This window comes from Dermacentor albipictus, chromosome 7 (assembly GCF_038994185.2).
Source record: "Dermacentor albipictus isolate Rhodes 1998 colony chromosome 7, USDA_Dalb.pri_finalv2, whole genome shotgun sequence".
NCBI lineage: Eukaryota > Metazoa > Arthropoda > Arachnida > Ixodida > Ixodidae > Dermacentor > Dermacentor albipictus.
Window position 1 is genome coordinate 142,407,503 of NC_091827.1, and position 13,232 is coordinate 142,420,734.

At 48.7% G+C, this 13,232-nt stretch overlaps 1 protein-coding gene across 2 annotated transcripts in view; it reads left to right on the plus strand.

Annotated features, from left to right (window-relative positions):
- Enoph (enolase-phosphatase E1) overlaps nucleotides 1-13,232 on the plus strand; it is a 283,836-nt gene that overhangs the window by 205,503 nt on the left and 65,101 nt on the right. For both annotated transcript variants that reach the window (XM_070521118.1, XM_070521117.1), the window contains one exon: nucleotides 7,387-7,513. In XM_070521118.1, coding sequence (XP_070377219.1) covers nucleotides 7,387-7,513 — 127 coding nt within the window. The remainder of the gene's footprint in view (nucleotides 1-7,386; nucleotides 7,514-13,232) is intronic.

A 13,232-nucleotide genomic window follows, 5' to 3' on the forward strand; every position in this document is an offset into this window, starting at 1 on the left:
GACTGCGATTGTATACGTTTTCCAGCTGTAGAGCCCATGTGAACAAGAAGCACAACGCGCACGCAATCGGTAACAGTATATAGCCACTCATCTCTCGTGCGAACGACGCCGTGCACAGTTTCTTATTCCGGTACCAGAAAATGTCCGCCCGGGTCGTCACATGCTGTGTACCCAGCTATCACCACCACACCTATTGTGATAAGCATCTTCACCTATCTGTTTTACAGCGTGTGGCGCATAGTGCCGTTGGTAGTGTACTGCATGCTTTCAGTAGGCGATAATCCAAACGCACTGCCATTCCGTACTGCAGGCGGAGCGATGTGGGCATCACATATCGCTTCGGCGGCATCCGGTGTTGCCCACCAGCTCGATTTCATTTCGGTTTCCTGTCACCCTTTTAAAACGCCATGCAATAGGAAAACAAAATGCGTCTCGGGCCGCTGGAGCAACAGAAAGTCGCCATGCAACGTTGGTAATGGCGATGCAACGCGCTTTTAGGAGGAGCATCCAAGCTCCGAGGAAACGTTTTGGATCATATTCGTTAGTGAAATGGTGTGCGTATGAATAACATGCACGCAATAATTTTATTTTTGTAATATGTATAATTATTCATTTTCTACAAAACTTCGCAGCCCACCAGGACCTGGATTTTGAGGGGCTGCGCTGCCGTGGAGGCAAGCACAGTAAGAAGAGAATAACCGTGCTCCTGTGAGCTAATATGGATTGTTCAGACAAGCAGCTGCTTTTTGTCATAAAGAAACTGCCAAACCGTGCTGCTTCAAAGGAAACCTGAGCCTTCCCGTGAAGTACGTGGCCAGTACTTGGACGTGGATCACCCGGGCTATGGCTATTTGGGACATAGGCAGGCAAGGCCGAAAGCTTTGTCTACTTTTGGACAATTGTTCCGTCCACATCATAGAGGACGCTGAGCTGGAAAACGTGCAGTTAAAGTTTTTCCCACTGAACTCCACCTCTATCATTCCATGCCTCTACCAAGGAGTCATGCAGAGTGTCAAGCGGGCCTATTATTAGCACCTTATTCAAAGGCTGCTTCTGAACACGCAGTTGGGCCGCAAAACAAAAGTGGTCCTCTTTATGGAGCTCCAAATGATTTCCACTTCGTGGTGCGCAACGAGAAGTGCCATAACCTGCAACTGCACAGGCTGCTGAGACTTCGGACTCTGCGAACGAAGCTAGTGATGGAGATGGATCGCCATCTGATGAAGTCGCAGCCGCGTAGGCAGAGATGCAGGAAAGTGGAGATGTGCCTGCCGATGTACATCCCAACGAGTACATCCAAGCTGACTCGAGTGTGGTGGTGCGTGAAGATTTGACAGACCAAGAAATCCTGAACAGTGTCCGGGAAGACTGTGTTTCCTCCAACAAAGATGAAGCAGCTGCGCTATGTGAGCCCAGACCACCGACATTGCAGGTCATGGACGCATTTGATACAATCAGGCATTGTATCGAGTCCCAGGACAGCAGCAAGGCAATGGCTCTGCTGGCAGTATGCGACAGTCTTTTTGTACATCGCTTGGCAAGAAGTGTAAACAAGCTAAGCTGACTGATCTTTGGAATTAAAGCTTGATTTTTGCGCCAGCGAGTCGCGTGTTGCCTATGTATTTGTTAATAACACAACAAATTTCCGTGACAAGAATTTTTTGCTCGTGCCCTATCAATTTCGTCGTTGTGGGATTCAACTGCATGTGTGTGTGTGTTTGTGTGTGTGTTGATACAAGGCAGAAACCATCTTTAAACAATGCGTGCAGGTTCGTGTGCCTTCCAAGAGGACAATGGCTTATTAGTGAAAAAGACGAAGACATAAGGGCACGTGCATTCGCCGCACACCCGCGCATCGTAGGTGACTGTTGTTGTGAAATGCAAGAAGAAGAGATGAAGCGACGCTCAAGAAAGGAAGAGAACGCATTCTTATCTCCTGTTCGGAACGCGGCAGTTGACTTTTTATTTACTCCCCGGGCACAAGTTAGCCCACAATAAATAGTTGTATCTGAACTCCTTGAACTGTTCGTTATAATTCTGGTGGAGGTTTCCAGCGCCATTCGATTTGAAGAAAGCAACCCAGAGACACGTCATTTCAGAACCAAAGAGCTCACGCCTGTCCACTAGCGCACAAGCTGTCGCCTACGTGGTGAGCCGCCTGTTTCCTCTTTTGCCGGCGCCAACTAGAGTAACAGCAGCAGACAATAGCGAAATGACATCCCAGACCCCCTCAACCCGCATCGTCGTTGATCAGCCGCGGACACCCAAGCCTTTCCATGGCAACACCTTTGAAGACACTGAGGGCTGGTTAGAAGTCTTTGAGCGCATCGCAGACTACAGTGGATGGGACGGAAACCGGAAGCTCCGCAACGTTTATTTTGCGTTGCAAGACTGTGCACAAACGTGGTTTGAAAACCATGAAGCTGCCCTTTGGTCATGGGACGACTTCCAACGGGAGCTGTTGGCCATGTATCCGAGCACAGACCGGAGGGAAAGAGCTGAAGCTGCTTTGCAAGCCAGAAGCCAACGAAACAATGAAAGCGTGGCAATGTATCTCGAAGATATGTCCTGCTTATTCCGTCGGCTGATCCGAGCATGAGCAAGGACAAGAAGCTTCGACATCTGATGCGCAGTGTCAAGTAAGAGCTTTTTGCTGGTTTAGTTTGGAGCCCTCCATGCACCTTCGCCGAGTTCCGCTCTGAGGCGACAACTATAGAAAGAACACTTCAACAGCGAGCGAGGCTGTACATCCACGATATGAACGTCGCATCTGTGGGTGCAATGTTGGCAATGTTCAGGAACAGCATCGAGGCCTTATGAGAACTCGTAAGATCTGTGGTTCGGGAAGAGCTCCAGAGGCAACAGCTGAACAATGGCCCTACAGCGGTCTCTTCATTAGCAGAAGTGGTTCGCGAAGAAGTGAGACAAGCAGTCCACGAACAGCGCTTGCAAGCACAGCCACAAGCGTCGTCACTAGTACGGCCGACAGTATCGTACGCTGAGGTACTCGGAGGATCCCTAGGAGGTACTTTTATCATGGCAACTACCCATATACCTGAACCTCAGTTCTTGCTGCCTCCTCCTGAGAAGAGATTCCGGAAGGCTTGCATTATGGTGCACTCCTGATAGAATCCCACTGTGCTTGACGTGTGTTCGAATGTCTTTCTGACTAATTTGGGAAATGAAGTCCAGCATGTTGCGAAGGGAACCGTCATTGCCCACCTTAACGATTACATACAGATTACGGATTTGAGCCTATCTGATGCTGCACTACTCAATTCTGACAATGTAAACTCCATACCCGCATCCATCAACATCGAAGCAGCGATATCTCTGTAGCAGAAGCTGCAAATAGAGAACCAAGCTTGTACGAGAATTCGACTCGTGTTTCTCAACGACATCAAAAGTCCAGAGAACATCCATCGCCAAACACCGTATCATTGTCGACGAAGCTGTAAGGCATATTTGCCAGCATCCCTACCGAGTGGCACCGAAGGAGAGAGAGATCATCAGCAAACAAGTTGAAGAAATGCTTAGAGACAGCGTAATTCAACCATTGACCAGCCTGTGGGCTTCGCCTGTGGTGCTAGTAAAGAAAAAGGATCAGACTATAGACGACTTCTGTGTTGATTATCGGAAGCTGAACATCGTCACCAAGCGGAATGTCCATCCACTTCCAAGGATCGATGACACCCTTGATAGACCACGGGATGCAAAATTATTTTCCTCTCTCGACCTCAAAAGCGAATACTGGCAAATAGAAGTGGACGAAAGAGATCGTGAGAAGACAGCATTCGCCACACTAGACGGGCTATACGAATTCAAGGTACTTTCGTTCGGCCTCTATTCACCATCAGGGTCCATCACCTGCCTTTCAGCGGATGATGGACGTTGTGCTCTCCGGGTTAAAGTGGCAGTCCTGTCTTGTTTATCTTGATGATGTTGTGATTTTTTTCTGCCACCTTTGAACAGCATGTGGAATGACTACGGACTGTGCTCAAAGCTATTAGTTCAGCAGGGCTGAAGATAAAGCCACGAAAATGTCACATAGGCTTCCATGGGCTCCTTTTCCCCGGCCGTGTGATTAGTCCTGAAGTCACCCGTCCTGACCTTGAGAAGACCGCCGCTCCAGTAGAAAAGTTTCCTAGGCCAACCGATCAAAGAGCCGTGAGGCGATTCTTAGGACTTTGTGCCTATCACAGACGTTTCGTCAAGCATTTCTTGAAGATTGCTTAGCCGTTAATGCGATTGACGAAAGAAGATGCACCTTTCGTCTGGCTAAGTGAACAAGAAGATGCATTGAATGAGCTTTGACGGCGACTCTGGCGACGGCGACTTCAAAACCACCCGGTTCTTGCGCACTTTGATGACGATGTGGAAACAGACATCCACACAGACGCCAGTAATTTAGGACTTGGTGCCGTCCTCACTCAATAGCAAAACAGAGAGAAAGGAGGGATTGCATACGCTAGTCGCATTCTTTTGAGGGCGGAAACTAACTATACTCAGCAACAGAAAAAGAATGTGTCACAGTAATATGGGCCATAGAAAAATTCCGGCCATTCTTGTACAGTAGACTGTCCCGAGCAATCAGCGGCCATCACTCATTGTGCTGGCTTGCAAACCTGAAAGATCCTTCTGGGAAACTTGTTAGATGGAGTCTGAGGCTGTACCCGACATAACAGTCGGGTACAAGTCGGGTTGCAAGTACAGTGACGCTGATTGCTTATCACATGCACCGGTCGAATCTGCTCCCTTGAAAGATGGACACGACTTTCGGTTTCTTGGAGCCGTGAGCACATCTGAGATGGCCAAACACAAACAATCTGATGCTGAGTTGCTTCTACTCATCGGGCACCTGTAGGGAGGCTCCGTTCTGTTCTGCGAGTTTTCAGCCGGGAATTGTCATCGTATGTGATGAGAAATGGCGTCTTGTGCTAAAGAAATTTTGAACGCAGCACAGAGAAATTACTACTCGTTCCTTCAGCCTTGCGGTCCGGAATCTTGGAAGCCTGTCATGATGACCCACCAGCAGGACACCTCGGAATTCATACCAAGTACTACTGGCCAAAGCTATTGAGTTCAGTGCAGCATTATGTACGAACATGTCGGGATTGCGAGACACAAAAAGGCTCCATTAAAACCTGCAGACCTCCTTCATCCAATAGAACCTTCAGAAGCCCCATTCGAACAAGTAGGAATGGACTTCCTCGGTCCATTTCCGACATCGTAACAGGGAAATGGTGGATTGTAGTAGCGACGGATTACCTAACCCAATATGCCGAGGCATCCTTTCTGATCAGTGCAACGGTCATTGAAGTGGCTGAATTCTTTGTCACAAGGTATACGACACGGTGCCCCTGCAGTTATTATCACGGACCGAGGAACTGTGTTCACAGCCGATTTGACGCAATCCATTAGGAAACTGACTCATACCAGCTACAGGAAAACAACTGCCTATCACCCTCGAACAAATGGGATAACCGAGCGATTGAATAGGATGCTGACCGATATGTTGTCAACTTACGTAGACCTAGAGCACCGTACATGGGACAAGATACTACCATGCAACATTCGCTTACAATACCCCATTGCAAGAGACTACTCAAGTAACGCCATTCCAGCTTGTTTTTGGCCGTACTGTTACCACACCCTTGGATGCAATGCTGCCTGTCAGCGACAGTGCAGAACAGAACCCTGACATCAGTGACTACACAGAGGGCCGAAGAAGCAAGTCAGCTGGCGTGACATCGTATTCAACAAAGGCAGTGCATCGATGCGGGCTGATACAACTTGCAGCAAAGAGATGTCGAGCATGCACCAGATGACAGAGTATGGGTGTGGACTCCTGTGCGGATGCGTGGCCTATCCGAAAAGCTTTTGTGCCGTTATTTCGGCCCTTACCGAGTACTTCGCCACATCAGCTCCTTAAACTACGAAGTTACGCCAGAAGGACAAGGGAGCTCATCGCAATGCCGACGTTGCGCGGAAACGGTGCATGTAGTTAGAATGAAGGCATATTATGACAGGCAGTGAATATCCTACCAAACACATTTATTCTGTACCGCATACCGCCTTAATATAGACAACAGCTCGTAAACAATTTCGTCACTTTACGCATCGGGACTATGCGTTTTTGGAGGGGGGATAATGATACAAGGCAGAAACCATCTTTAAACAACACGCGCAGGTTCGTGCACCCTCCGAGAAGACAGTGGCATATTGTGAAAAAGACGAAGACATAATGGCACATGCATTCACCACACACACTCGCATCGTATGTGACCGTTGTCAGGGAATGCAAGAAGAAGAAGAAGAGGGGAAGTGACGCTCGACAAAGAAAGAGAAGGCGGCATTCTTACCTTCTCTTCGGAACGCGGCAGTCGACTTTTTATTTAGTCCGTGGCCACAAGTTAGCCCACAATAAATAGTTGAGGGCTAACTGTTAGCCAAGTTAGGAACTGTTCCTGAACATATTTATTGTGTTAACACAAGTTATCCTACAATAAATACAACACAAAATTTGTGTGGTTCTATTTGGACCCAAGATATCAAACTTATGTTTGGAAGTTGGCAAAGTGCATGAAGCCTGCTTCCCATCCGCCGCAGGTTAGCTCGGTAGGGTCGGCCCACACATTCTGTCTATGTGCCGTGATACAAACACAAGCTGGCCAGGGTACACCCTGTGGGAAACATGTGGAATATGCATACGGGGACTAGAGGTAAACAGCTTCGCCGTAAAAAAAGCTTCACAGTTGAAAATTCTTTTCTCATCTGCAAAGCCTTCTTTCTGAGAAACATATATAGGTTACCTTGTAAGCTTCGTGCTACGTTAAGGTGGATGTCAATTTTTCCTTTCAAGTGAATGTTCACTATTTGATTCGATTGAGTATTTGTACACCCCTGCTTGACTGCTGTCACAATAAAATCGGCAAACTTCAGTGATTCCTACAGCCTGAACTAATTTACTGAGACAGCCAAGGGCCACAACCTTGTGCTAAACACTTTTGCAAATAATTATTTTGCAGTCTCCCTTGCCTGTATGCAACGATGACGTATGACATTCCAGGGTTTAATGAAACACAAAGGTAGAGCAACCTCAACTGGTGCCGCAGTAACATGGTTGTGTTTGCTACAGTCTTTCTTGCTGAAGCATTCCATTTCTTTGCAATAAAGATCAGTCACTGATATCTTAATGTCTGAACAACAGTAGCTTTTGCTTTGCATGCATGATCGCACTTATACTAAATATAGTGAGCTGGTATGATATGATTGACTCAAAATTCTGTCTTTGGTCGCGTGCTGGAGTTTGTCTATCTTCGCATTTCTTATTGCATGGTGCCTAGTCATTTGTGATGACCTTGGGTTTTCTGATGCTCCATGCAGCTACTGGACGGCTACTTTGACATCAACACAGCTGGGGTAAAGACTGATGCAAAGAGCTACGAGGTCATCAGCCAGGCCATCAGAGTGGATCCCAGCAAGATCCTCTTCCTTACTGACATAGTCGCAGGTAGGCCCAAAGTAATCATCACCATCAGCCCTCATTGACGTTCACTGCAGCACAGGCAAACTACAGTCGCCCCTGTCTAGCATCAACTTGTTTCATCCTATGCCTGCAAACGCCCTAATCTTGTCAACCATCTTAACCCCTGCCATCCTTGGCTGTCTTTCCCTTTCCTTGGCGCCTATTTCATTGCTCTAACAGTAGACCACTGCTTCTCGTGTGTATGCTGCATTATCCAAATTATAAGTTGTACCTTTGTGTCTCGCATCCCTCATATTTTATGAGTTTCAGAAAAAAAAAGGTCAATGAATCGCATTGGTATATAGATGCACCTATAGTAAACCCTCATAACAAATTCGATATAAGCAGAACAGTAAAAGTGTTTTAATTCACAACTTGTTAATTTGAAATTTTGGATAATTCGAAGTAGCCACCGTGGTCCATCCAACAATGTATACAAAGCAATATGTAACGCATCCGGTAATTCACATTGATATCCGCACCGCCAGCGATAATTCCAGCTCCGCGCCATTGTGGACGGGAAGAGTGCTGGTGCGGGTACTAGTACACTGTAGTGCGGGGGAGCACGACGATCGGCGACAGTCGTCGCCACGCAGCTTTCCATCTGCTTGAACGAAAAACCAGTCAAAAACACAAAGGACAAGAGGAGAGGTTCACACCACAACGACTGGTGTGAACCTCTCCTCTTGTCCTTTGTGTTTTTGACTGGTTTTTCATTCAAGTGTGTAACAACTGGCCCAGATTTCAGCCCTTCTGCAAACCTTTCCATTTGTGGCCGTCTGTTGCAGATCGGTTCTCTCCCTCTCTCAAGACCTTCAACATAAAAATGCGGACACGGTAGTGCGTGTTTTTCTTTTTTATTTATTGCGATAGCAATTACATGGACATTCCAAGCGCATTTTTGCCGTCGGCGTCACCGTGAGGTTCCGTCCAAGGGCGATATAACGCTATCGCCTACACTGTATGTGCGAGTGAGAGGGACCGACCACAGCGGCTCAGTGTGCAAAAGGGACGAATGCGAAGAGGAACCGTGCCATCTTCTCTGCGCGCGAGGCACCCAACGTTGCAAGGCTCCAGTTGCAACTGTGCATGTGGCAGCTGCGCACGGTCACGTGGCCATGTCTTGAGAGCGATCTTCATTGTGGGCAGAGTCTAGTCGCGTCAGTGGCTCGCAGCTTTGTGCGTGCTGTGTGTTCTCAGCACTCACTTTCCGTTGAAGCAATAGACAGCACAACCGTCACTTCGCTCGCTGCTGTTTTGCGTTTCCTCAGGCCAGCATTTTGACAGCGAGTGTCCGTAGTCATCGGGTCTGATGTGTTCGTGTTTGCTGTACGCGCTGACACCACGCTTAGCATTTAAGTTAGCAAGAGTACTATCCTTACTTCATACGGCAGTCTGCTAATTTACTATCGCAATCGATCCTTTGCCTTTTAGCAAATCTGTCTTCTTTTTCTTTTCTTCTTTCTTTTTTTCATGCTACATCTTGGAGGCTATGCTCTTTATCGACGAGGTGTTCTGCCGAAAATTGGCACCAGGTTGTATTTATAACCGGGGTGTCTACCAACCTGGAAAACCGGGAATTCTCAGGGAATTTGTGCTTCTATCAGGGAAAATTAGCTGTAACTTTATAGAAAGGGAACGAAAGCCTTGTTAATGCTGGCTCCAGTAACAGAGGAATCGCAAAGAATCGTCATTGACGCCGTGTCATTGGCACGATGTATTGCCAGAGTAGTTAACGACCGATTTTCCAGACGCCCGATTTTTCGGACATGCCCGATAATTCGCACGGCTTTGCGGCACCACCACGTACTCCATACAGTCAATGTATATTTCCGTGACTGCAGGTCTGAAATGGCATTAATCAATGCTACCACCGCCGCCATTTTGATTATCTCGCCGCCCCGAACCGGCACTCTCGCACGCAGGTCCGCTGGTAGCCGTAGCCACCACCGCTACAGTGTACTAGATAGGGGCAGTGTGTTCAGACGGCGCAGCGTGCCACGCACCGCTTTGAAGCCGGGAGCGTAGACAGGTCCCGGATGTATGCGGCGGCGCTGCAGTCGCACGGGCTGTACGGACGCGTTCTCCGTGTGTTGCGTTCTGTGGTGTTGCGGTTAGTTGCAGCGTGCTTGCCGTGTGCTTGTTCTGAAGGGCCCTGAAGGAATTCCTCAAGATTCTGTCTCATTGGGAGTCGCATGCAAAAGGATTGCCATTTGTTGGGCGTGTTGGTAGACTGACTTGGAAAGCATATTTACCGCCAGCGAACAAGGACAGAAGGGAGACGACACCACAATGCGCTAACCTTAACTTGATCGTCAGGAAACACCCGCCTATCTAACTGTGCATGGGTTAAATAGGTGGGTGTTTCCTGAAAATCAAGCTGTTGAAGTTAGCGCATTGTGGTGTCGTCTCCCTTCTGTCCCTGTTCGCTGGTGCTAAATATGCTTTCCATTGCAAAAAGACTTTGCGGCTTCAGCCAGTCGACGGCAGATGGGCTCCGTGTGACATTGTGCAGCACTTTGGCTCTGTTAGAATACTTGGAAGGAGAGGGTTTTAAATACCTATTGACATCTAGACTAAGCCAATAAAAGTTGGAGAACTTCTCGTGAGGTAGTCGTGCGGATCCAACGATAACGCCGCCTCAATTTTTGATTGTTGTGAATTGCCTTTTTATATCTTGGCGAAGGCAATGCAAACAGAGAACACAGATGTCAGTAAATATTTGGTATCGCTACTTCACTCACCTGATAATTCTGACAAGGAAGGGGACGTTGCGTCACAATTGACGAGTTAGTTGAAGCTGGAAATCTCACGCTGGTAGAGCAAAGGCTAAACAATACTCCGGCAGAGCACCGAGCTTATGTGGAGGAAAGGAGCGGTGACCGCCTCATCCGTTATATAAGGCAGGGTATGTCGCGCAGAAATTTTTTGCTCGCAAGAAATGTGAGGACTGCCGCTCTCTTCTTTTGCAGAACTCTAGTATCAGTAGCAGTCTCAAAATTCACGAAATTTGTGACAGGGGAGGATTGCTGTATTCGTTCAAGTTGCTTTTTGAAGCACTTAAGAAACTTGAGGGAATGTATTTACGACCTTCTTCCGCAAAGAGGAGCTTTGCAGGGACAGCATAGTTGATGCCGTGATTCTAGTGAAAGCTTTATATTTGGCTATACCATATATGCTGCAAATTACATGCTGATGATTTCACATCAGCAGTTGTGCGTTTTTATGTCCTAACAAGGCTGCACTTTTACGTAAAAAGTGTTAATCAGTGAAGAGAAGCGTGACGAAAAAAGAAATTGCACTCTAAAGTCAACTATACTGTTCTTAGCAGGCTGGTGCAACATACGTATGCTGACCCTTTGTCTTTTTCATCTGAATGCACAACTTTTTCTGGTGCATTCAACAAGCTAATTTTGTTAATATTGTAATGGGTGCACTGAACAGTTCCGAGGGTAGCGTCTCTTTGTGACCGAGGAGGCAGGTGACGCAGAACAGGAACAGCTGGTTGCCTGAACGGCTCACACTCGTGCCAAGCACTGGCGATCCGGCTGACCCACTGCTTGCACAGCAGGCATGGAAGAGACGATCTTGCTGGCCTTGTTCTTGTGCTCTTCTTCATTACAATTACCCCCGGTGCAAAAGCGGAGCCATCCTGGGGACTTACGCCGTGGAGACGAGCGGGTCATAGAATTGTTTCAGGCGGCTCACGTGAACAACATCCCGTCCACGGCGGCGCTTGTCGGACGTCCATGTAAGCGGCTCTATGACATAGTTGACCGGAGAGGTCCGTTCGACGATGCTGTATGGTCCATCATACTGCGAGAGAAGTTTTGTCGAAAGTCCAGGAGTGGTAGAAGGCACGGACAACAAGACAAGGGTGCCGGGAGCGAAGTTCGGATTCGTAGCGTCGCCATCACGATTGGCTTTTTGTCGTTGTTGGTCAGCGGAGGTGAACTTTCGGGCTAATTGACGGCATTCCTCGGCATATCGGGCGACGGCTGAAACGGGAGCACATTCTGACACGTCTGGTGTATAAGGCAAAACCGTATCGATGGTATGGGAAGGATCGCGACCGTAGAGAAGAAAGTATGGAGAAGACCCTGTGGTGCTTTGTGTAGCCGTATTATATGCGTACGTGACAAATGGGAGGATGATATCCCAGTTTGTATGCTCCGATGAAACGTACATGGCGAGCATATCACCAAGGGTGCGATTGAAACGCTCTGTAAGTCCGTTAGTTTGAGGATCGTACGCCGTGGTGGTCCGGTGAACTATGCGCCATTGAGCAAGCAGAGCTTCAACCACCTGCGACAGAAACACAGGGTCTCTATCACTCAGCAGCTCCCGAGGTGGGCCATGACCCGCCGTGGTTGCTCAGTGGCTATGGTGTTGGGCTGCTGAGCACGAGGTTGCGGGATCGAATCCCGGCCACGGCGGCCGCAATTCGGTGGGGGCGAAATGCGAAAACACCCGTGTGCTTAGATTTAGGTGCACGTTAAAGAACCCCAGGTGGTCAAAATTTCCGGAGTCCCACACTACGGCGTGCCTCATAATCGGAAAGTGGTTTTGGCACGTAAAACCCCAAATATTATTATTATTATTAGGTGGGCCATGACGAAGAATGAAACGATGGAGCAGAAAGGATGCAACGTCACTGGCGGTCGCTGCAGGTAGAGCAGTGGTTTCGGCATAGCATGTAAGGTGATCAACTGCGACAATAATCCATCGTTTTCCAGCGGGTGTTAGTCGTAGCGGCCCGTACAGGTCAATTCCCACATGGTCGAAGGCACGAGCAGGGCACGGAAGCGGCTGTAATAATCCGTGGGCCGGATGAGGCGGAGATTTGCGGCGTTGGCATTGCGGGCACGAGCGGACAAACTTTTGGACAAAAGTAAACATTCCTCGCCAGTAGTAACGTTACCGCAGGCGCTCATACGTCTTCAAAACGCCTGCGTGTGCACATTGTGGGTCAGTATGGAAAGACGCGCACATGTCGGAACGCAAAGTCCTAGGGATAACCACGAGCCACTTGCAACCATCGGGCTGGTAGTTCCATCGATACAAGAGTTTATCCCGGACAACAAAATGGACAGCCTGGCGACGCAGGGAGCGGGAGATGCAGGCGAGCCAGAAAGGAGATCCAAAAGAGAGGCCATCCTTGTGCTGTTCTGATGCGAAGGTGTCGATGTCGACCGAGGATACCGCCTTAATGGTGGAGAGGGAGGCCGTTTCGGCTGGCAGCGGAAAGCGGGACAGAGCGTCAGCGTCAGTGTGCTTGCGACCTGAGCAGTATATGACGTGTATGTCGTATTCTTGAATGCGCAGAGCCCAGCGCGCAAGGCGTCCAGACGGGTCTTTTAAAGAGGATAGCCAACAAAGGGCGTGATGGTCTAACCACACTGAAAGGCCTGCCGTATAAATAGGGGCGAAACTTCCCGAGTGCCCAAACGATGGCCAGGCATTCTTTTTCTGTGACGCTGTAATTGCGTTCCGCTTTAGTCAGCGCACGACTGGCGTAAGCAACGACGTACTCGGAGTAGCCAGACTTGCGCTGCGCAAGGACAGCGCCAAGGCCAATACCACTGGCATCGGTATGCACTTCAGTTGGGGCGGTGGGGTCGTAGTGTCGCAGTATAGGCGAGACGTCAGGAGACGGTGTAAGGTCACAAACGCGGTGTCGCATGCTGGAGACCAGGAGGATAGG